The 21899-nt window shown below is 40.0% G+C and overlaps 3 protein-coding genes across 5 annotated transcripts in view; 2 read left to right on the top strand and 1 right to left on the bottom strand.

The window, feature by feature from the left end:
* The window catches only part of dlgap1b (discs, large homolog-associated protein 1b), a gene marked incomplete at its 5' end in the record, with an annotated part of 40895 nt that extends 37407 nt beyond the window's left edge, over positions 1-3488 (top strand). For both annotated transcript variants that reach the window (XM_079259520.1, XM_079259519.1), the window contains one exon: positions 118-3488. In XM_079259520.1, the coding sequence (XP_079115646.1) occupies positions 118-333 (216 nt within the window). In that variant the 3' untranslated portion in view covers positions 334-3488. The remainder of the gene's footprint in view (positions 1-117) is intronic.
* Positions 3489-4787: 1299 nt separating this feature from the next.
* tgif1 (TGFB-induced factor homeobox 1) lies at positions 4788-10981 on the bottom strand. Of its 2 annotated transcripts, none has more exons than XM_079259746.1 (3): positions 10943-10981; positions 7136-7365; positions 4788-6444 (listed from the first exon to the last, which is right to left on the bottom strand). In XM_079259746.1, the coding sequence occupies exons 1-3, from the start codon at positions 10947-10949 to the stop codon at positions 5776-5778; spliced, it is 906 nt and encodes a 301-aa protein (XP_079115872.1). In that variant the 5' UTR covers positions 10950-10981; the 3' UTR covers positions 4788-5775. The 2 variants fall into 2 exon arrangements, with proteins under 2 accessions (XP_079115872.1, XP_079115871.1); XM_079259745.1 differs by lacking the exon at positions 10943-10981 and adding an exon at positions 9066-9325.
* A 2121-nt stretch (positions 10982-13102) lies between these two features.
* otud1 (OTU deubiquitinase 1) lies at positions 13103-15066 on the top strand. The gene has a single exon (XM_079259383.1). The coding sequence runs from the start codon at positions 13213-13215 to the stop codon at positions 14563-14565; it is 1353 nt and encodes a 450-aa protein (XP_079115509.1). The 5' UTR covers positions 13103-13212; the 3' UTR covers positions 14566-15066.
* The last annotated feature ends 6833 nt before the right edge of the window (positions 15067-21899 follow it).

Here is a 21899-nt window from a genome sequence, read left to right as displayed (position 1 = left end):
TCTAGCTAATCCTTGTGCAAACTGGCTGCAGTTGTGTCACTCGTCACCGTGTTTACCTGCAGCCTGTCCTAGAGACTCAGTGGTCTGTCTTTAAGACTATTTATCATTCCTGTCCAGGAGAGAAGGATGCCCCCTCCTGTGCCAAAGAAGCCCTTGAAGGGCCACCCACCCCTGGCTCGGGATCGCTCGCTGGAGAGCTCTGAGCGCCAGCGTCTGGAGGCTCGCAAACGCCTGCTAGCTGCCAAACGTGCTGCATCAGTGCGGCAGAGCTCTGCAACGGAAAGTGCAGACAGTATCGAGATCTATATACCTGAGGCTCAGACCAGACTATGAGACACATAAACACATGTACCCACTCATGTCTAATACTGTACACTGTATGATTATCACACAGTAGCACTGAAAGGTAAGGCTAGGGTGCTAACATAACACACTCACTTTTTCTGCTGACGTTTCAGATCACTGTGGGGTCACTCACCGTGGGAGTTGTTTTGAACAAGAAATGTAAATTTACAGTATTTATTTATTTATTAACATGTCTCCCCTTTGCCCCAATTTGCTCCTTCCAGCTTTGATGTAGCATTTCCCTTTTCCCCTGTACCTCCACCTGTTCCTTACTCTCAAAGAATTGTCTATTGGATCTTATCTTTTAAGTGACCTGATGTTACAGATTAAGCCTGCTGTAGTAAAGCAGTGATGTTTCATGATATAAAAAAATCAGTATTTAATTTTGAAAATACTATAATCTCACATTATGGTTTTACAAAATTAGGTCAAATTTTACACATAGTTGTTAAAAAAAAAACAAACAAAAAAAAACTAACAAGGCTATTTCAGTGTCAGCCAGTGGCACAACTAGCCATCTGTCTGAGAACAGCTCATCCCAGTGTCACAAGGCCAACCCAGCAGGGCAAGTCGAGAGCTGAGACGTTTTCCTCCAGGTGAGGTAGAGACGCTGGTGAGCCACAAGAGCACTTTGGGCCTTTGCAAAGAGTGCGAATTGGTGAATTAATCACAGTTGCCACAAACATATTCTGCGTGCATGTGATAAAGAGAGTGTGGACTGTATGTGTGTGTCTTGATTCCAATTTTTAAAAAGTGCTTCCTATTTTTCTAGGTCCAAAGGGGTCCTAGCTGTAACTAATAATTAAGGTAGCAGTTTCAACAAACTGTAAACAAACCATCTTGTCAAATGTTTGTATAAAGGACACACGGTACAGTGACACGACTCGCATGCTGACACATATTTTTGTCTTTTTTAATGCGTTTATTCCTAACTCCTGTTGCTATTAAGCTCCTCTGTGCAACAGACTAAGCTAAGAACTGATATTTGATACAATACTCATAGTTACGCTACATTTTAATATGTCCTTTTTAGCCAGGAAAGGTCTACAGACAGTATTGAGACTACAAGACTGAAAAGGGACTATTTCTTCTCACTGTGTGTGCACTATCTGCCTCCAAATGAAGCAATTACTGAAGGTCATACAGAAAAATCCTATTTCTAATATTTTGTATTTGTGTTTAATTTATTGATTAGGAGAACAATGACTGTTTATTGACATTGTCTTTCTTCTTCTTCTTCTTATTATTATTATTATGCACTGACAACAAGGCCCTTATACTGTGTTTGTGTTTTATTTATTGGTTCTTTTGGCATGACAGGCACCTTTTTTTGTCCTTTCTGTTTCAGTGATCAGCCTTAATTTCTAAAACGATAGTCGAGCACAACAGCAGTCTCAGGGGAAGAAGCATGTTGAGTGTGTTTGTGTGTATGCGTGTTAGGGTGAGAATGTGTTTGTTTGACTTGTTACTCTATGTGACCCATGGCTTTGTCTCTAAGGCTACATTCAGACTGCAGGCTGAAATGACCCAACTCTGATTAGCTTTTTTTTTTTTTTTTGCCCTCTATGCGACCTGTATCACATCTTTTCACAACAGTCTGAACAACACAGATATGATTTTTCCAAAAGCAACCCAGGTTACCTGGAAATGGGATCTGAATTCTGAATCCGCTACGTGTCTGATCTTTTTTTTCCGTGTGATTTCAGTCTGAACCGCCAGGTCGCATTCACTATGACTTTGACATCACTCTGGAGCTTCTGGACATGGTCTCCCAGAGGCAGTTTGATGTACTTAGGCATGAGGGCAAAATTCATAGATTACAGAGCAAACAGAAGATTCGGCGATGCCACACAGGTTAGCCAAGGTGCGGTAACCTGCTTCCGTTGCTAACCAGTACAGCCCAACTTCTACTCACTTTCTCACAATGATGGGTCTCCTGAACGACGTGGCGCGCCTTAAAAGTCTTGAGGCAATGTGAGACAGATGTGATAAAATGTATTTCTTGACATTCTAAAGTTTTGGAAGAACTCAAGCTCTGTGAAACCACTCACATCCTGATCCCACCACTCCCAGCTCTGATGACGCATCCACACACACTCCTCTGTACTGATGTTGAAGCAATTGCTCTGAGTAGGGACATCATAGCAAAATTAAATGTCTTTCTCTTCTTCAGCCTTTTTACCATAACCTGCTCCCAAATTTGCCGACTGCCACCACACTCTGCAGTTTTAGCATTGACAGGATCACTTCAGGAGCATGAGCTGTTCACACAGCAGTCTGCAGATAGGTCACATTTAAATGAAATATTTGACAAGAAAATCAGAATTGAGCATTAAGGCCTGCAGTGTGAACGTAGCCTATCTGTATATATAACCCCTGCCATCAGGATAGGCCATGATCCTAAATAAAGGAAAAAGTCATCTTCTAATCTGAATAATGTTCCCGTTGGACATCCCAGCCCGACTTTCTTCAATATAACAAGGTATTTCTATCAGCTGCTTGAATGTGGAGACAATCCTGATCTGGTTTACAGTCTTGTTTTGATCACAGAATAGCAGGATTTAGCTGTGTAGTTCAACTCTGTATTAATCTGATGTTTTGTGCCATTGGATAGGCAAAAATATAGCTTATCCTGCTATTTGTCCTTATTGAACGGCTACCTGAAGTTTTCACTGAGAAAAGTATGTTTGTAAAGGAAGTGACAATGTAACCATACAACATGATTTGTATTTCCTTTAGCCGATCAATAACTATCTAGGGTTCATATAACAATAGCTCAAATTTAATGCCATTTTATGTAGAGGAAGATCATTTTAGTATTTTTACTTTGGATCTTGTATTTGCATTGAATTGTCTGTCAAATATTTAATTATTTATGCTTACTATATTAACATATCAACATAACACTCCTGGTATAGCAGGGAGTTAGAAACCAGAATGTTGGACTGTGGACACTCCGCTTCTGAAGTTTGTGATGTATTTAAATGAATAGAAAAAAAAACATTCAGATAAATATTTGTACATAAATGAATGTTTCCCTATGTAAATGTAAACTAAAAAAAAAAACACGATCAAATAGCATATTAAGCAGATATACATTTTGTAATTAATGTTATTACACTGTTGATGTTCTGGCACGTGTATGAGATCAGCATTAAAAAAAAAACAAACAAAAACAAGAAAATCATTTCCATGATTTTGTTGCATTCGCTTTATTCCCGTTTCCACATGTGTTTTCAGTGGGATTATAATTAAACAGATTAAAAGGCCAGCATGGTGTGTTTTTAGGGCGTTTCCCTCCCACAGGGGTGCGTCCCCTTAATTAGACGGCACTTTTGGCCTTGACTTTAGCCTTGACGTTTCTTCACATGCAGCTTCTGGTGATTTGTCGTCTGCATCAGTTGTGCCGAGAGGAGGCGTGTCCGCAGTGGGCTGAGTTGGGGTTAGGGGCTGTGCCGCATGAGGATGCTGTCTTTATGTGTAGCCTCAACTTACCCACAAGATTGTCCACCATGGTGGGCTACAGCTACCTACTGAGCATGTGAAGATTTGCAGTTTCAACAACCAGAGTTTACCTAGTGTCAAACCACAATCACTGTCGCTTGTGACAGAAAACATGACATATTGCTGGAAAACTCAACATACATTTGGACCATTGTTGACTTTCAGGTATGGTACTCCGGCTTGACAAGAAGGTACATTTTTAACTGATTTCCTGGGTATTCCTTTAATGTCTTGATGTCTCCCATAACATTACGTAGTAGTGTGTAATCTAAATGCAGCTGTTTGTTAAATGGAGTAAAAAGTGTGATGTTCTCCTTAAAATGTATCAAATTAAAAGTAGCATGGAGTTAAATATTTAAGTACTTCAAATATGTTAGTAGTTGAGTGTCTGCAATATACTTGTACATTCCACAAAATCAAGAATCTTAAACCCTCAAATCAGAAAACAAAACGATGTTTAGCTTTAGCTGAATAAAAGAGTGTTTATCATTAAATTAACCAAGTGCTGAGGAGGCTAATAAAGTAGCTAAGAGACTGCAGCAGGACCAGAATGGAGCAGCTGCCTTCAGCCTCTGTTGTAAGCTATTGAGATGTAGACACACATCAACCCCCTCTGGCAAGAAACTGTTGACGTCTGCTTTTCGCCCATTTTAATATATGCAGGATTATGCTAATTTGCCAGAGCCGTTGTAAACACACCCAGGAATGCCTCTGAATGCCTGTGGAAAGACATGAATGCCACACCATTTCTGTCCTGCAGTATTCCCATTTTTTTTTTTTTTTCATCATTTACTAAACAGTCTAAACTCCTCAATGTGCTTTCCTTGAGGAATAAATCTGTGATCTACAAAGGTTTAGCAGGATTTACAAGAATATCTCTGGTGTAAATGTATATTAAGTTTACTGAATAAGTGAATAAAAATGCTAAAACTACGAGATGTAGAAAAAAACAAAACTTTATTTGAATCCCATGTGACCCCTATTTGCCACAAACATTGCACAGTATGGAAAAAAAATCACATCATTGGGCATCGTGTCACATTGACTATACACATGGTCCTATTATACATGAAAATGCTAGTTTTTTGGTGAATTTAAGAAAAAATGTCTGTCAAAATCATGAAAACAGCAAATACAGAAAAAAAAAACAAAAAAACAAAAACCATCTGTAGTGTTTTGTTTTCCAGTCCACTGGCCGTCGTTTTCGCTGAGTGATGGGATGAAGGCTCAGTCTAAGAACCTGCTACACTGGTCATCTGAAACATCCCTCAGTTGGAAAACTGTTTTTTTTTTTTTAAATGAAAAGAAAGCATAGTTTTATTTTTTTCTTCTTTTAAAACAGCTAAAAGTAAATCACAAAATCAAAACTATACTCATGAAAACACTTGTTTACTACAGTAGTGAATAAGTTTGCCATCGATGCCAAGAGCAAAGTATGTTAAGACACTGAGATGACCTCCTCTTACCTTGTAGTGTGCAAACAAATCAGGCAGACCAATCGTGAACTGAACTCTGAAATGTTAAACTGTAAATATGTGTGGATCCAACTCATCTATGCGACCGATTCTATTTCTTGCTCCACTCTCTACCTTGATATTCAGTATAATGTAAAGACATAAAGACAGGCAGCATTTCTGATAACATTTTTGGTCCCTGTGTGCAAATAAAATACACATGTAGATACATACACACGTATATGAAATGAATAAACAACTTACAGCCAAGGCACCTCGATACAGTTTTTTTTTCCTTTTCTTTTTTTACTTAAAAAAAAACATATTGATTGGTATACCAAAAATAGAAATGATCAGGCTTCCATGTGGATTTTGTTCTCCGTTACGTGCAGACAAGTCACTGAACTGAAGAGTTCTACAGTTGAGACAAATAGTCAGCCTCCATTCCCTCCTCTGCTGTCAAGTTTCTCCTTTAGGAAACCAGCTGTTTGGCTTGCAGCTCCATCTCTGCAGCCCGCTTGAGGGCCACATCCACCAGGAGCTGGAAGCCGCTGAAGTCTTGTGTGAGGTCTGGAGGAGTTGGGGGAGGGGTGTTGAATAGCCCGCTGCGGGGGCTCAGGTTGCCCTCCATGCTGGTGCAGCTGAGGATGGTGGTGGCAGTGGGGAGCAGCTGGCTGCTCAGCCCTTCATCCCGGCACCTGAGCAGCGCCTGAGCCTGCACGGACTGCAACAGCTCAGCTGCCTTGTCACAGTTCATTCCTGGCACTGATGGGTGGGAAGCTGTCGGGCTGGCTTGCATTGCTGTGGTGACAGTGGTGTGACAGATGACAGACGGCCGGGTGGGCACGAGGCCTGGAGAGGGAGACGTGGAGGTTGGAGAGGGTGTGGAGGGGGATGAGCCCTTCCTCAGGACGCTGGGCACGGCCGGCTCAAAGCTGGAAGGGTGGAGGACGCGCTTGTCGCAGCTTTCCTCTGTACCTGCAGCGGGACTGTTGTGTTTTGGGGACTGGGAACTGTCAGAGAAGCTGTCACCAGCCTTGCTCCCTTTCCTGGAGATTGTAAACTGGTTGGGGTCTTTGCCATCTTTTCTGAGCATTTCTGGAAGAAGTCGCCGCCGAGCATTAATGAACCAGTTGCACACCTAGAAAGGAAACAATACCTATTAGTGTAGCTGCTTGGTTCACTCGCGTTCTACTTTTTAAACTTTTTTGTTTTAATTCCCACTCGGTGTTTGAACAACAGAAGATCCCACCTATTAATCATTTTAGCACTGCAGAAATGACAAACAATAAACCACAATAAGCTAAACAGTAACTTCCTTCACACAGTTCAGTATGAACTTCTTAATTTCTATTTAAAAAAAAAAAAAAAAAAAAAAAAGACCTTTCAATAAGAACTAATCTCTTTTGTTAGAGCACTAATCACAGTCATCTCCCCTCTTTCTTACTCCTCCCGGCTAGTCGTAACTGGCTTGGTGAGGCTTGTAGCTCTAACTATGTAAATGACTCTGCATTGTTCCCAGACAGCTGGGATGGAAAGGGGCTGGAGGGAGGGAAATTCCTGTCCGAGTATCTCAGCCAAGCTCAGAGCACTCAGGGAGTGAGTTTACTCATGTTGTCTCATGTACTTTTATGTTGCAACGTCAAGCTGGTCTGGATGACCTTCAATTCACTGTTGATGTGTCATGTTTTGTTTGCCATCGGCACAGGAAATGGTTCAGACAAGCTGGTACTTGTTAACTCTTGACTTTCACAGTGGCCTGTTTACACTCTTAGTTTTTACAAGCTGCAAAAGCTTGGCCAATAATAACTCTTCAGTATCTGTGTCCATACCTGCAGTGTGGAGAGCTGGGTCTGCTTGGAGAGAAGGGCTTTCTCCTGCTCAGATGGGTAAGCGTTGTAACGGTGCTCGTACAACCAGTCCCTGAGGATCTGGACTGACTCCTTGGGCAGGTTCCCTCGCCGCTTCCTCTTCCCGTTGCTTCCCGAACTGGACGACAGATCCAGAGGGGTGTCCACGCTATCCTCATCATCCGTCTCGCTACCTGACAGCATCATCAAACCTGCGCAAGATGGGAGAAAAGGGGAGCGCGTGAGGACAAAGACGATCCTTTAAAGTAGGATGAACTGTTGCTGCTCTACCTCAGCCAAATGCAGGCTGTCTGGGAGGCAGCTGATGTGTCAGAAGCAAGCTGTCAAGTTCAGCCATGTGATTCATATAAGCAGCTAGGGAGGGTGTAAGGAGGGGGAGGAAAAGAAGGGGGGGGGGGCGTCACAAAGGCTGGTCTGATGCTGTGTCAGTTATAAAACCTGCCTCGACAAACACAAGGCAGATTGAGAACACAGAAACGCCATGTTAAGGCAGATTTTGTTTTGAAGACCAGCTGAGGTCAATTTACAAAGTTTACATTCCAGGTTTCTGTTTTAGATTAAATCTACTTATGATCAAACAGGTTTTGGGGCTTTTGATTGGCTGTGAATGGTAATAGTTTTGCTCAGATAAGTGACACTAAACTGCTTTTAAGCCCCACTTTAATCCTATTTTTCAATTTGGCATTAGTCAGGTGGCCAGTATCTATTAAAACAGAAGGGCCAATCTGGTGCATAATAAGAATATCTGGCTTTATTCTACTTAAGAGAAAAAAATCCACAAGACTGACAAGAGGCTTTTGATGTTCAGATAACCATTTATACCTGAAACAGCAGCTTTCTGTGCAGCAGCCAGCGGCGAAAACATTTTTATTTCATCTACTAGTTTACACGGTTTGCTCTTGAACAGACTAATGGGACAAGAGGAAGAAAGTTCCCAAGTCTGAGCGGCCAACAGGATGAGGTAATTACGTAGGAAGGAGAGGGGAAGGGGGAGGGGAGACCTGTTGCAAATCAGCGTCTCCAGACTAAACAAAAGAACCCAGGGCTGCGTGTTTCTTTGTATGCAATGCAAAACTTTCCACACGTAAAATGTTAGTTTATCGTAAACCTACCACTTTCTGAAATATTGAGAATCAACGAGATAGTCAGAAAACTACCCAACCCCAATGAAATAGCTGGTTTTGTAAGTTTAAGACAACTCATGGGAGGCTTTCTATTGTGTGTGCGCGCTGCACCACGAGGTCCACGAACAAGGCAACAGCAACTTCCCACAATGAGGTCAGGATGAACAGTAGCCTACATTTGGATTTCAATCAAATTTAAAGGTGCTAAAGGTGTTCACACTTGTGAGAGACAGTGAAAAGATACGAAGCATTGATTTTTTTGTCTTTTTTTTTTTTTTTTTTTTTAAAAGAGCTCGAACATTGTGAGAATGTTACAAACTCACGAACTCAAGTTGCCAACTTCAGCCTTTCTCATCACTGCCACTTCGTTTCAAATGTAGCTATTATAGGCTTCTTATGTAAGCTTTTATTCAGTTATGATTGCGTCTTCTAGTTCCGTTTGCCATCTTCAAAAGGCGATAAAGTTATAAATTACACGGTGACTCGAGAAACAGCACACGTCGATACAGTCGTGCTAATGAGGAAACCCACACTCATAAAAGATATCTGGAGAATGTCGAATGATGGGTGAAAAGCAGCCATATCGACTTTTGACATCGCGCCAGCACATGGCAGAAAAAGCCCCCTGTCATGTCTGGAAAGGAAACAATAGGCTGCATGGTTTGCATATGAGGGAAATGGCACAGTTAAACGTTATCTACACTCACTCCAACGTGCCCCCACGACTCATTTTCTTCTTACAATAATCTCCAAAACATCACACTTACACTTTTTCGTCTTCATCTCCTTCCGAAAATCCCCAGTAATTCCTCGTCAAGCGCAGAAGAAAATTGTTTTCGTGCCGTGTTTTTGTTTTTTTCTTCTCTCCAGATATCTCCCGCGTGTATCCGAAAATCCTTATTCATCAAAACTCTGTTCTTCTCCCTTTTTGTTCCCCTTTAAGTCTCACTCTTCTGCTCCGTGTTCGCAGACTTGATGAAAAGAGGGGGTTACCTGAGATCTCCGAGTCCCTTCGGCTCTCAGCCCTTTCCTCATTCAGTGTGTGTGTGTTTGATCCTGAAACTGGGTGACAGCTATCTTTGACAGCTGCGTGACTCAACGCACAGAGATCCTCCCACCACGGAGAGCAGGGGAGAAAATCTCTGACATCAGCATGGCTTGATCTACTGACATGGTTACGGTTTTGTTGAGCTTTAACTACTGCGGACTTTCTTAAATAAACATGAACAATGTGTTCAATATGTTATGATATGCAGGAAGAGGGCGTTGATTTAGACAGGCAGCAGAACTGACAACAAAAACAAAAGGCTGCTGGAGCACTGCGGACCTCGTGGAACAAACCACACTTTTAAAAAAAATTACACACATCACATTAATGCTAAATGAAGATACATATTTGAGATTTTTTTATTTTTGTTGTTTTGTCTTGTATTCGACAATAAGTTTGGGTTTTTCTTCTAAATCGCCGTCTGCTGTTTAAGTGTGCTATATAGAATTGATTGCAAACAACCATAATGTTTTACAACAGGACACCCTAGTTGTTACCTATTTATGGATAAACAAAAAACCCATTAAATTATCTTATAATATTCTATTTCCCTTTTGGTTTATCCACGAAGAAACCGACTTCATCTTCCCCGCCTCATTTAATCCAATATGTTAACATTATGTAAAGTGCTGTTCCAATTTCTGACCAAATCCAGTCGAAGTAGAGGGACATTGACCCAGCCTCTTTGCAGCTGGAGCTTAGTGCAGCAGTTCAGGCTACAAAATACAACAGGATTGCGAGGGTAGCGATCAATGCCTTCATTTGTATGCGGAGCACAACCTTGCGACAGCTGCTGTAGCATAGTCTCTTTGCATGCATTCGTTCCAAACAACTATTGTTGCCTTTCATTTAAGCGAAATGTCGCCCCCTAGTGTTTACAGTGAGTACCGTATTTCAATGATACGGAACGTGAGAAACAATAAGTCCTCTGGCTCCCTCTGGTGGTTAATTTGTGGATCCGTCACGAGGTCACAGCGTTTGGATGAAAAGATAGTTTGATATGAACATCGGGTTTCAAGATAGAACTTCCAGTATTATATATTATGTAGATAATGTTACATTTAAAGTCGCAACTGTAACGCTGATTACGTTACACTTAAAGTGGGAAATGACTTCACCGAAGTTATGTCAATATTAAGCGCCCAGATTCCCAGCAAACTCCGCAAGCTTAAGAGTATGACTAAGTGTTAAAAATAGACATATGAGACTTTTTGGCAAGCCGGAGACTGTGAGGTACCTAACGGTCACTGAATGTTTTACAAGTAAGATTTATTGCGGGTTTTTTTTTTATCTTTATTTTTTTTTTTTTGGTAATTTTTTTCTTGAATTCAGAATCCTTCTTGTTTACATAAGCTATATAAAACATGTTAACATGTAGCCTAAACATTTTTAGCTTTAAATTTTTATGATAAAATATTAAACAAATAAGAGCTAAATAGTGTTTTTCCTTAACATACTACTACTCTTGTTATTATTGTTGTTGTTGTGATTATTGTAGTTATCATTATTTACAATATTAGCACATTGAAAATTTGAATAACTGTAGTCGTGCATCCTTATTAAGGAAGGGTTAGTCAGAGGTATGAGTTATTAAACCTGTCATGTCTGGTAAAGCTCACACGCGCTCTGGGACCGTCATGCATCCTGGATGGCTTCAGTTAAAGCCGTAGACAGTAAATACAAGGTTCATATAAGCAGCAGAGCTGCGTCAAGTTAAAAACAGGAAACCAAAGAGCAAAACCGGAAATTGGGAGTTTTTCTTTCAGAATACTTAAATATTCTCTTTTTCATTTTAATTTATTATTTATTTTATTTATTTATTTATTTTTTTACAATTTAAGCCTCTTTCGTTCGTGTACTTTTAGTATTTTCTTTTATGGAGAGATTCTTTATAAATATATTTTGATTTTTTTGCAGTTTGACAGGGGAAGTTGTAAACTACTGAAGGCTTCAGCCTAATTTCACAGCCTAAACTCTATTTTAGATAACAATATTCAGTGCTGTAGTGGTCCCTCGAGAAGTGCGTATACTCTCAATTTTTCACCTTTTTTTAAAAACAGAAAAGTAGCCCAAAAACACTATTTAAGAAAAAAAATCACATTTAAGACTACTCTATTTAGTTCACCCAAAAAAAATGATCTGTATATTTGTCACATTATTTCTGCTCTTTGGTTTCAGGGAGGAATAGTTATGAAAGGACTGGCACAATACGGTCACACAGACAAGTGAGAGATAGGTTCATAGACATATATGCATATCTTTATTATGTCTATCTGCTAAAGTTAACTGATGGCTAACTGCACCATTGTAGTAACTGTGGTAACCTGCAACAGCAAAAACGCGGAAGCAGCAACTCCGCTTCATGCTTTCTCCGTGTTAACGACGCCCACCTCAAATGTCCGACCAATCACACGATAGGCCTACTAATCGGAGCCCCGCAAGAATAAAGTTCTGCCAGCCAGGTGTGTCGAGAACTGTCTTCAAACACGTCCGCATGAGAACATGACGTCATTTTCTTCTCGGAGCCTCGAAAACAAAACAAACAAAAAAAAAATCTCGTTTCTCGTGGAGTATGTAACAAGCTTTAACTCAGCTGCTGGGCAATGTAGGTACATGCGTAGAGACCTTTGTAATAGTAAAAGCAGCACCACAGGGCGTTTAGAAGTTGGTATACTCAATCCTGACTGAAAAAGAAGTGGGTATACTCTGTATACCTGCGTATACCCTGGACTACACCACTGACAACATTAATGTTAACATTAATGTTGTCAGTGGTGATCACTGGTCGAAGTGTTGTAGACTACTAAGCAGCCTAAAGAAGATGTAAGAGACTAGGTTAATAACTTCATACATACAAAATTAACAGTAGCTATTTTGTACCTGCATTATCATTGATTTTGAGCAAATGTGAATAATGAACATTGAAAATGCATTTAATAGGATTTGAAAATTATATTGGATATTAAAAGGTGAGTAAAAATATGTATATTGATGCGACACCTAGCATTTTGTAGATGAGTCCACTTTAGAAGCATTTTTTTTAGTGTCATAGAAGTGATTAAAACAATTCCAGTAAATTATTCATTTACTTATTTTGTATTTGTTTAATTAATGCAAGTGACACTGTTTTTGCAGTGAACTTACAGAAATCAGGCCCATTCCGGATCGTCATGAAAGATGGATCTTATTTGAGTCTACAGAACTCAGGAAATCGTTTTAATGGCTTTATGACCCTATAAGATACTTATAGTTTATTACAAAAACCGTTGTAATAAACTATTCTTCATAGGTAGCCTACTGTAAAATTAATTTTTTTCAGTACATGCATTCAAATAAAATATACTTTGAATTATTTAAAGAAATATTTTTTTCCCTTACTTGCATGTAACTGAACTTTTCAAGAAGTTAATTAAATGCCAACCAAGGCGATTATGTTGATTATTTAATATTATTAAAGTTGGCAAGTACTTTCTTTTTTTCTTTTTAATTTTTTTTTGCAGAGGTTGATTCTTTATGGAAAGTTTAATAAAGCAATGAAACAGGAATCAAATTAACATTGGCTTGTATTTTGAAGTCTTTAAAACGGACGTTATCCGAGTAGAGTTATCTGCTGGGTCTGTTGGACTAAAAGGGTCAGGTTACGAGTTGAAGTCTAAAATTAGGGAGGCACCCCAACTGCAAATGACGCAAGAAAGTTAAACTGGACAGTCTCGTCGTCTCTGCGTGTCAGTGATAAGGACTCCTGGTCATGGAGACGTCCCCTACAACTTTGCTGTTGTTGATCACATGGAGGGTATTTTTAGCTGCTGTTGTCATCTTTTCGTAACAGCCCGGCTGCGGCGTTCAGTATAAAGGACTGTTTCAAAATGCAGCTGTACAACAGTGTGCTGACACACTACCCGAGGTCGTCTCGCAAAGTTACAATAACTTTATCAGCCGCGTCCGGGCGCTTGAACGGAACGACACAAAATCCCTCCGAGACAGCCAGACCAGGATTTACACAACTTGACTCAAGTTCTGCAAGTAGCGGTGGTGATACTGCGCCAGAGACGGCGTCTTCCGCAAACATGCCTGCCTTTTTGTGTTACGAAGCTTCATCCGTGAGACCAGTTCACTTCACATCGACGGCTGAGATATTAATCCGCAGACCGGATGGAGTAGAGAGGTCTGTACCTGTTCACATCGTCCGAGAGGCCAAAACCAAAACACCTTCTCCTAAGTTGCCAAACGGTGAAGATATGGTCCACAGCGGCTCTGACTCTGATATGATGGTGGACTTGATAGATCATCTGAGAAATGGGGCTGATGAGGTTCTCCCAGACTCCCCAGAGTTTTCTGGAAACCACGTTTTTAATTGGGAAAACATCAGTGGACCCACAGCACAAGACCCCCGGAGAATGGTGGGACATCCGTGTGAGGATGATGGAGCTTCACTGACTGTTGCCCCCTGTAAAAGTAATGGATGGGGCTCACACGAAGGGGATCAGGCTCCCCAAAGAGCAGCCCAGCACCAAGACTTGAAAAAAGATGATTTTAGTGGTATGAACAGTGTCAGATCTCCAGCATCAGATGAGAGACGGGCTTTTGAGCTCAGTGTTCTGCAGGAGTCCCCCCTGCAGAAAAGAGACATCAATGACAAAGTCACCCGCTACCTGGCTGAAGTGGAGAAGCAGAACATGTACCTCCAGGAGAGGCACAAATACAGGTACCACATCATTCCCGATGGCAACTGTTTGTACAGAGCTATCTGCAAAGCCACATATGGGGATCAGGCCAGACACGGGGAGCTGCGGGAGCAGACGGTCCACCACATCGCTGACCACTTGGATGAGTTCAACCCCATCATTGAAGGGGACGTAGGGGAGTTCCTGATCAATGCAGCACAAGACGGCGCCTGGGCTGGTTACCCCGAGCTTCTTGCTATGAGCCAAATGCTGAATGTCAACATTCATCTTACAACTGGGGGCAGTTTGGAAAGCCCCACTGTCTCCACCATGGTGCACTATCTTGGGGAGGAGGATGCTTCCAAACCAGCTATCTGGCTGAGTTGGCTCAGCAATGGTCACTATGATGTCATCTTAGACAGATGTCTTCTTAACCCAGAGTATGAGGACTGGTGTCGACACTCGCAGATGCAACGGAAACGAGACGAAGAACTGGCAAAGTCAATGGCAGCCTCATTGTCAAAGATGTACATAGAACAAAATGGTTCTATGTGAAAAAGATTGAGTTTGACCGTGGATGTATTTTGTTACAAAAAAAATGCAGAAAATTGTTTCTGCTTGATGTTTATATGTTTTAAAGGATTTTTATAAGAGTTTTATCATGAGTGACAAGAAGTGCAGCGCACATACTTTTATATTTTACCAGGATTTGCATATTAGCATTTGAAAGGGTGTGAGCCTGATTTTCTTGATGGCTTTGGGTTATGTTGGCATGAGTGACTCATTGTCTTGTGCTTTTGGAGCATATCTAGTATTTATTTACCGTTTTTTTTTTCTTTTTTTTTTGTATACAAGTGAGTTTTCTAAAATGTTTGCTGGCAGTTGCCAAATATTTTTGAGTACGGAGAAGCCTGGGTTGCCTTTTCCTCCTTTGCTTTTCTACGTTGTGTGATATCTGTATTGCTTACTCTCTTTTGCACCAAAGTCCTATCAGACTAGTTTGGAGAGTTTTGATTTGTGTCATGTTCATATTCAGTTATTCCACTTCTTTTTATGTGTTTGACAGAATATTTTCAAATAAAGATTAAAAAAATAAAATAAACATGGGGTAATGACCTAATTTAATTTTCAAACTTAGTGCCAGAATGTTAATCTCTGTCCTTCACTTTCTTGAAACTGTTATTATCACTGATAATGTAAGTATATGATTTTGTGGTTGCTAGACTGCACGTGACATTGTTGGAACGCAACCTTTAAAGTGCATCATGATAGGTTGGATCAAGTGTTGTGTTCAGTTATGTCCTACAGTGGAAAAATTCATGAAGCGACTGCCTAACTGTAAGTTGTGGTTTTATTCTGCTTTATATATTCTAGCAAGTAGCAATTACAAAGTTATGTTTTTGTATAAGCTTGTAAAAGATATAAATATGCATTTTTCCCTAAATTATGTTACCTTGTTAGGTACCTTTACCCAAAATTACAAGTTTACAGTTATAACTGCATAAGTGATAAATCACTTATAGTTAACTTGTCTTCCCATTTATTAATGATTTCTCACAGAGGAACTAAACCAGCGCTGACTTCAAACTGAATGTTTCATTTACAAAGTAGGGGTTTGTACTGCAGCTCAAATCGAGGACATAGGTGTACCTATACGCTGAAGAAATGCAATGTTAAATATAGTTATTACTGAGAACTAATTAAACATCTAACTGATGCAAACCCAAAATGACAAATTTTGGTTCAATCTGGGCCATTTTTTAAGGTAGTATATCGGCCAAGTATTCTTTACTTTATGAGAAGGCATACCAATGGATGCAAAAATGTTGAGCAATATTTTTAAATTACTGCCAAACTAACCAACTTGTTTTTAGGAGAACCAGTCTTTCAATGCAGTGAAGTACCCAGGTTTACTACCGTGACAGATTCATTGAGATGATCTCCATGTTTTTAAAGATTTCCATCGTAAACGGAACAGAAAATGAACCGGAATGGAGAAAAAAAGAGACCTCCAAGCTAGAATACATTATTTTTATTTTAAAATCATCATGAACCATAAAAAAATAATCATTTATCATTTTTAGAATAAATTTTTATGATGGTTTTCAGCCTTTACTTTGCTAGACAAGCTCGTTTGGTGCACCTTTCTACCACTAGGTGACGCTGTAGGCTCCAACATGCTCCCTAAAAGTTCCAGGAGCGTATTTTAGGGGAATTTATTGTAATTTGTGTCTTTTTCTAAAGCGATTACACCGTGACATTCCCAGACGTGTTGACTTGAGTTATGACACAATAGTGAGACAGATCGTGGGAAAACTTATGGATTTACCATTGAATGCTGGAAGCAAAATGCCAAATATATATATATATATATATATATATATATATATATATATATATATATATATATTTTTTTTTTTTTTTTTTTTTTTTTTTTTAAGTTTAAAAATGATTGCATGGCAACGGAAAAATGATTTCACCCTCACTCTTTTAATAAGTCAATTCAGCAGACACTTTGTGCCTGCTGTTTCTGGCAAGCTGTCAACGTGTGCAGTGTAGATGACCTAACAGCAGGATATTTTGATGCGACATGCGTATTTGTGTGGCTTTCTCGTTAATATGACATTCTTTATCATTTTCCACTGAAAGCTTTATGGCGATGACGTAACGCTGCGGTCAGAGGCGCTGGGGAGAAAAGTTTGATTTGTTTCTCTCTCTATTTTAATGCGGGGGGGAGGAGTGAGCTTCCACAACAGACCACAAACTAGCAAAGAGTCAAAAGCCAAGAGGGCAGGTGAGAGTGGAGCAAGCGGGATGCTTCGCCGCAGTACTGGCACACAGTCAGCGCCGACCCACGTTTAGTGTCGTCGCAAACAGACGGCGACGCGGTTCTGTCGTAGCAGCTCAGCCTCGCGCACTGAAGTTAGCGGATACTTTAAAACAACCAGGGGAAGAGCGACAGAGAGGTGTTAAACAGCAGAGGAGATTTCAGACATGTCGGGACATCGGGTGCAGTTTGCAGACCCTCCTTCGAGTGACCACAAAGGAAGTCCAAAATGTCACAGTAAGGAAAAATGTTCACATTAATTTGATCTTAATTTCACATAAAACGGGAGTGGGAGGGGTAAGAATGTTTGTCCTTAGATAACTATAACTTCATGAAGTTGCAGACATGTGTTTTACTGTAACCTACTTCAACATAGATACCAGTTGAATAAATGGGCTCTGGCACTTTTTTTTTTTTGTTTGTTTGTAGCCAAAGTCTTTAATGGAACTCATGCTATCTATTGTCCTCAGAAATGAAAAACTACCTTAGATTACTTTGGTTGCTTAAAAAAAAAACAAACCTACAACCCACAAGTATGCTGTTTAATTAAACATTAACTGCATTTCCTACCTTAAAATAAGTGATTATTGGCGACAAATAGCTATAGTTACTCCTGCATGTTTCCTTTAATGGTTAATGCGTGACTGGTGTGTTGACCCCGCCTTCACCTGGGATCCTTTGCTGGGCCATCAGTGGTGTGATACCATTTGCTTCCCACTTAATACACTTATATGAAGTGGCAGCTGCCCTTTACATGCTGTTGCGAACTTTTACTCCCCAACCCCCCCTCAGTGAGTATAAGAGTCAGTTTTCTGGCTTTGTGTTAAGTAAGGTGAAGCTGACCTTGAGGTGGACACAGTAATTGTATGAATGAGGTGCTGCCCTTTAATTGCAGTTGAAGATTAGAGGTAGTCTGGAGATGTTGCTCTGCTTACATGTGAGGTGCAACAGTGTCAGCTGTGCTTGCAGTCTCTGCTGTGTGCTGCAGTGCATCCATCACAAGACACAGAGAAACTGAGCTAATCTCCATGGTGACAGCTTGAGTGACAGAGCATGTGAACAAGGACACAATGGAAATGCAGCAAACTCCTCCAGAAGTGTGTCTTTATTCACATTTGCTTTATGACAGCACATGTGCATGCTTTGGGAATTTGAGAGAGGCTTTTCTGGGAAGTAGTTTACTTTTTTTCATTCAATTTTTCTTTTTGGCAGAGTTTGTGGCATGCATGTCGACTGCAGGGAGGGAGAAGTGCTGATGTTGCATGCAGGCTAAGGCTCAGATTGTATGCAGGACATGTGGGGCTGATGTGTGGAAGGGCACAGCAGCAGCTTCAGCAGCAAACTGCACTTTCTGACTCAGCCAATCTGCCTTTCCTGCTGCTCAGAAGCAGGTGAAAAGGGGCTTCAAGTTTCAATCTCTCTTTGTAATCCTGATGCACATATTTATCCAACATTCAGTCACATGGATAATCTCAGAAGCATCCTTACTCCAGCTGTGTGACTTATTATCCTGGCTTACTCTTTAGGTTACATTGCAATGCTTCATTACTTGTTTGCTCACTGTATTAGATTTACTCAACATCAACTAGTAAAAAAGTAACTGCATAGTAACAGAACTGGAACTTATCTATTGCTCCATCATTCTTTTCCAAGTCCGTATGGCACATAATGACCTTTGTGCTACATAGAGGAAAACAAAACAACAAATTTGAGTTTGTTTGCTCATCTTATTGGCACTCAGGGAGCATTTTGATCTCTTGCATCACAGTTTCAGAGTGTCAAAACAGACACCTACCTACTGAATGTTTTGGCATTACTGATGATAGCCTGTTATTGCTATGGAATTTCTATGATGAATTTACTGTCTGTCTCTCTAGCAGTGGTAAGCACTGCATCATAGTTCCCCAAGTTCTTTTTATTGTTAAGGGTTGTATTATTGTCACTCTTGTTTCTTTGGCTTGAGACTATAGTTAACTGATGCAAAAGGATAATTTTTAGATGACAAGGTGAAGGTGAACAAATATTGAAGTCTTGAGAGTCAAAGCAGGACCAGCATGTGTAGTAGCATCATATTTTTATACCTGTCTATTTGGATACTTCTACAATGAAGAAGGAACAAAAACGTGAACTTTGGAAAAGTTAAGACATTTTAGTATCAATCAAATATGACAAATATATTCTCAGAATATTTAGAATTAGTGTTGGTATGGTCTTGAAGACAAGGTGAAATAATTTACCTGTAATCATTGCGGTTGTAAAATGGTACTAAACCATCATTATGTCAGTAGGGCTCTTTTACCAGACTGTCAAGAAAATTTAAAATGTTGCTAAATAAAAAATACAGAAAGGCATGTTTCTGTTCTTTTGTTTGGATGGAATAAATTAGACTCATTACTGACATCAGAGTGTGGATATAGTAACTGTAATTAAAAAAAAAAAAAAAAAAAAGTGGTGGCCAATAACTCAAAGTTAAAGCGTATGTTCAATCTCAACAACAGTTTTAATTGTCAGCATTATGATTAAATCCAGCCCACGTTTAAGGAATGTATCTACAAATCACTAGACCATGGTGCATTTGTTACCTGAATGAGATAAACAAAGCAAAAAACACACAAACAAACTTGAACTGATGTTACAACACTAAATGCTAACAATTCCATCATGGCATTCAGTGCAGCATATTGTTTTTTTTTTTCCTCACTGCAACTGTGGGGATTTGATTAGCAAAGACTTTTATTTCTGCTTTTGTCTGACTGAATAAAAGTAAGTGTTGGACTAACTTGTCAATGATACGCTAAGCCAAGCATGCTTATCAATGTGGGTCAAGATATTCTTAAAGCTCCACATGGGACACCCACTGGTACAACGTGCACAAAAGGACCGTACATTTAATTCTATTTTAGTTATTAAGATTCTCATTGGCGACTGAAAAATCGGGTGCTATTTTTCCTGGGCTCTCCTTCATAATACATTACTTATTTAATTATTTACATAATTTTTTCCCATTCACATCCACACACACATACCCACAAACAAGACATGATATACATCAACCCATTGTTGGTCTTTTCCTGGCTAATGTCAGCTGCTCCCCTGGAACATGCTATGTGTGTTTGCATTTGTCATCATCCCTCAACAGGAACATGAGTTTACGAGGAATAACCTTCTGACTAATAATGATTTAGGTATGTTGGTGAATTGTAATTGTTTTGTTGGGTAATGATAATACATCCTGTATTTAAATGATAAAACATCACTTGGTGTTGTGATGATGACGTAAATGCAGTAACAGCAGTTGAGGAAAAAAAAAGCTCCAATGATGGTTATGTAGAATTCTGTGGTTTGCAGTCCATAATCTACAGAAGATAATATTGTAAAAAGTATCTGGTACCAAAAGCAATCTAATTAGAGGGTAGTTGTATGGCAGCAAGCAGTGAGAAATGCCACTGCATGATAACATGCACTTACATTAAACAGACAGCTTTATCTGCATTTGATTTGTTTGCATCTGTTTCTCGTCTTCTTCCCCATCTTCACACTTTCTGCTCTAAGCCGAGACACTATTTTACTGTTCACCTTCATCACAAAAGTGAGGACTTGAGTCACATTTTCCGTTGCAACAAAACAGTGCAGCAGATTCTCACCACAGATGCTCGAGATCAAGGCTGCAGATGTTCTCAACTTGCTGATGATACTGTTAACTCTAATAGCATCACAAGCATTCATTTGTTATTGTCTTTTAGATTTGAATGGCGCCATGATTGCTATTTGATCTGTTAATGGGATGAGAGAACTGATCTCTTCTTTGCAAAGAGCTGGCTGTAGAGTTTGTCCTTCAGTGAGTAAAATAGCTATATGTGTTTCATTACATCCTGGACAGCTGCAGTTTGAGCCATGGTGTCCATCTCAGGTTTCCAACATTATTTACAGATGATGTCAACAGCCTGAAGACATAAACAGTCTTGATTGGTAAACGATTGTTCCATGGTCAGTGACAATTCTGAGATTTCATTTATATGCACATGTAGTTTGGCATGTTAAATCACTGTTGTATCTTTTTGTTATGGGCATCACCATAGCAATGCATTAATCCACTGGTTTAGATCAGCTGACTTTTTCATTGGTGAATGAGTCACGCGCTGTAGCATGGATTTTGCATTCCATTTCTCTTCATAACAGTTGTTTATCATTAAAAAGTGCATCAAGGCTAACAAAATAGTGCCAACACTTAAACATATTTATCAAGTTTTGTAAAAAAAAAAAATAAAAAAAATTATGTGGGACCATAGTATAGGCCATGGGTTTCCAGCCTCCATCCTCGAGAACCACAGTCCTGCAGGTTTTCCATGCTCCAGCACACCTGACTCAAATGAATCGCTGACTGTGCAGAACTTCATTGGTGATTGGTGGATCCATTTAATAGAAGCCAGGTGTGTTGGAACCGGAACACATGGAAAACCTGTAGGACAGCGGCCCTCAAGGACCGACTTTGGACACCAATAGGCGGATTAAACAATTTGGATTGCATGCTTTAAATACACTTGGCAGCGCGTTGTGATGTTCAAAACTCTATGTCGCGCATTAAAACCATAGACGATATAAAAAGATGGATGGAGCCTCCGTGACGTCACCCATTGGTTTCTGAAGAGCTGAATTGAAGCTTAGTGGGCGGTTCTTACCATTGCCATCTTGGCAGGGGCATACAGGTCGTCTCGCCCGGAAAATACAATTATGGGCAAAGAGGTAGAGCTGAGAGGGGGGCCTTGAGCATCATGGTGGATGATTGACATCGAGCAAACTCCGAGCTGCCTGTAGCTAAGAGCTTACCGAGCTAACCCGGAGATAATACCTCCATTAGCTAACCAGCTAATGGAGGTAAGCAGGCTAAAGCTAAGTCACATTGTTAACCGACTAAAAACCACGGTTGTTCTGCGTTCTTCTTACTTAAAGCGGGAGATCGGGTACCCATTAATAAAAAGGACACGCCCCTAAATATGCCTAATTTTGAGATTACTTTTAAATGGTGAGTTAGAAAAAAATTCACTCCTCCCACAATTGTCAC

This window comes from Telmatherina bonti, assembly GCF_933228915.1.
Source record: "Telmatherina bonti genome assembly, chromosome: 20".
Taxonomy (NCBI): Eukaryota; Metazoa; Chordata; class Actinopteri; order Atheriniformes; family Telmatherinidae; genus Telmatherina; species Telmatherina bonti.
The sequence above is the reverse complement of the archived record's forward strand: the minus strand, read 5'-3'. Positions and strand labels throughout refer to the sequence as shown.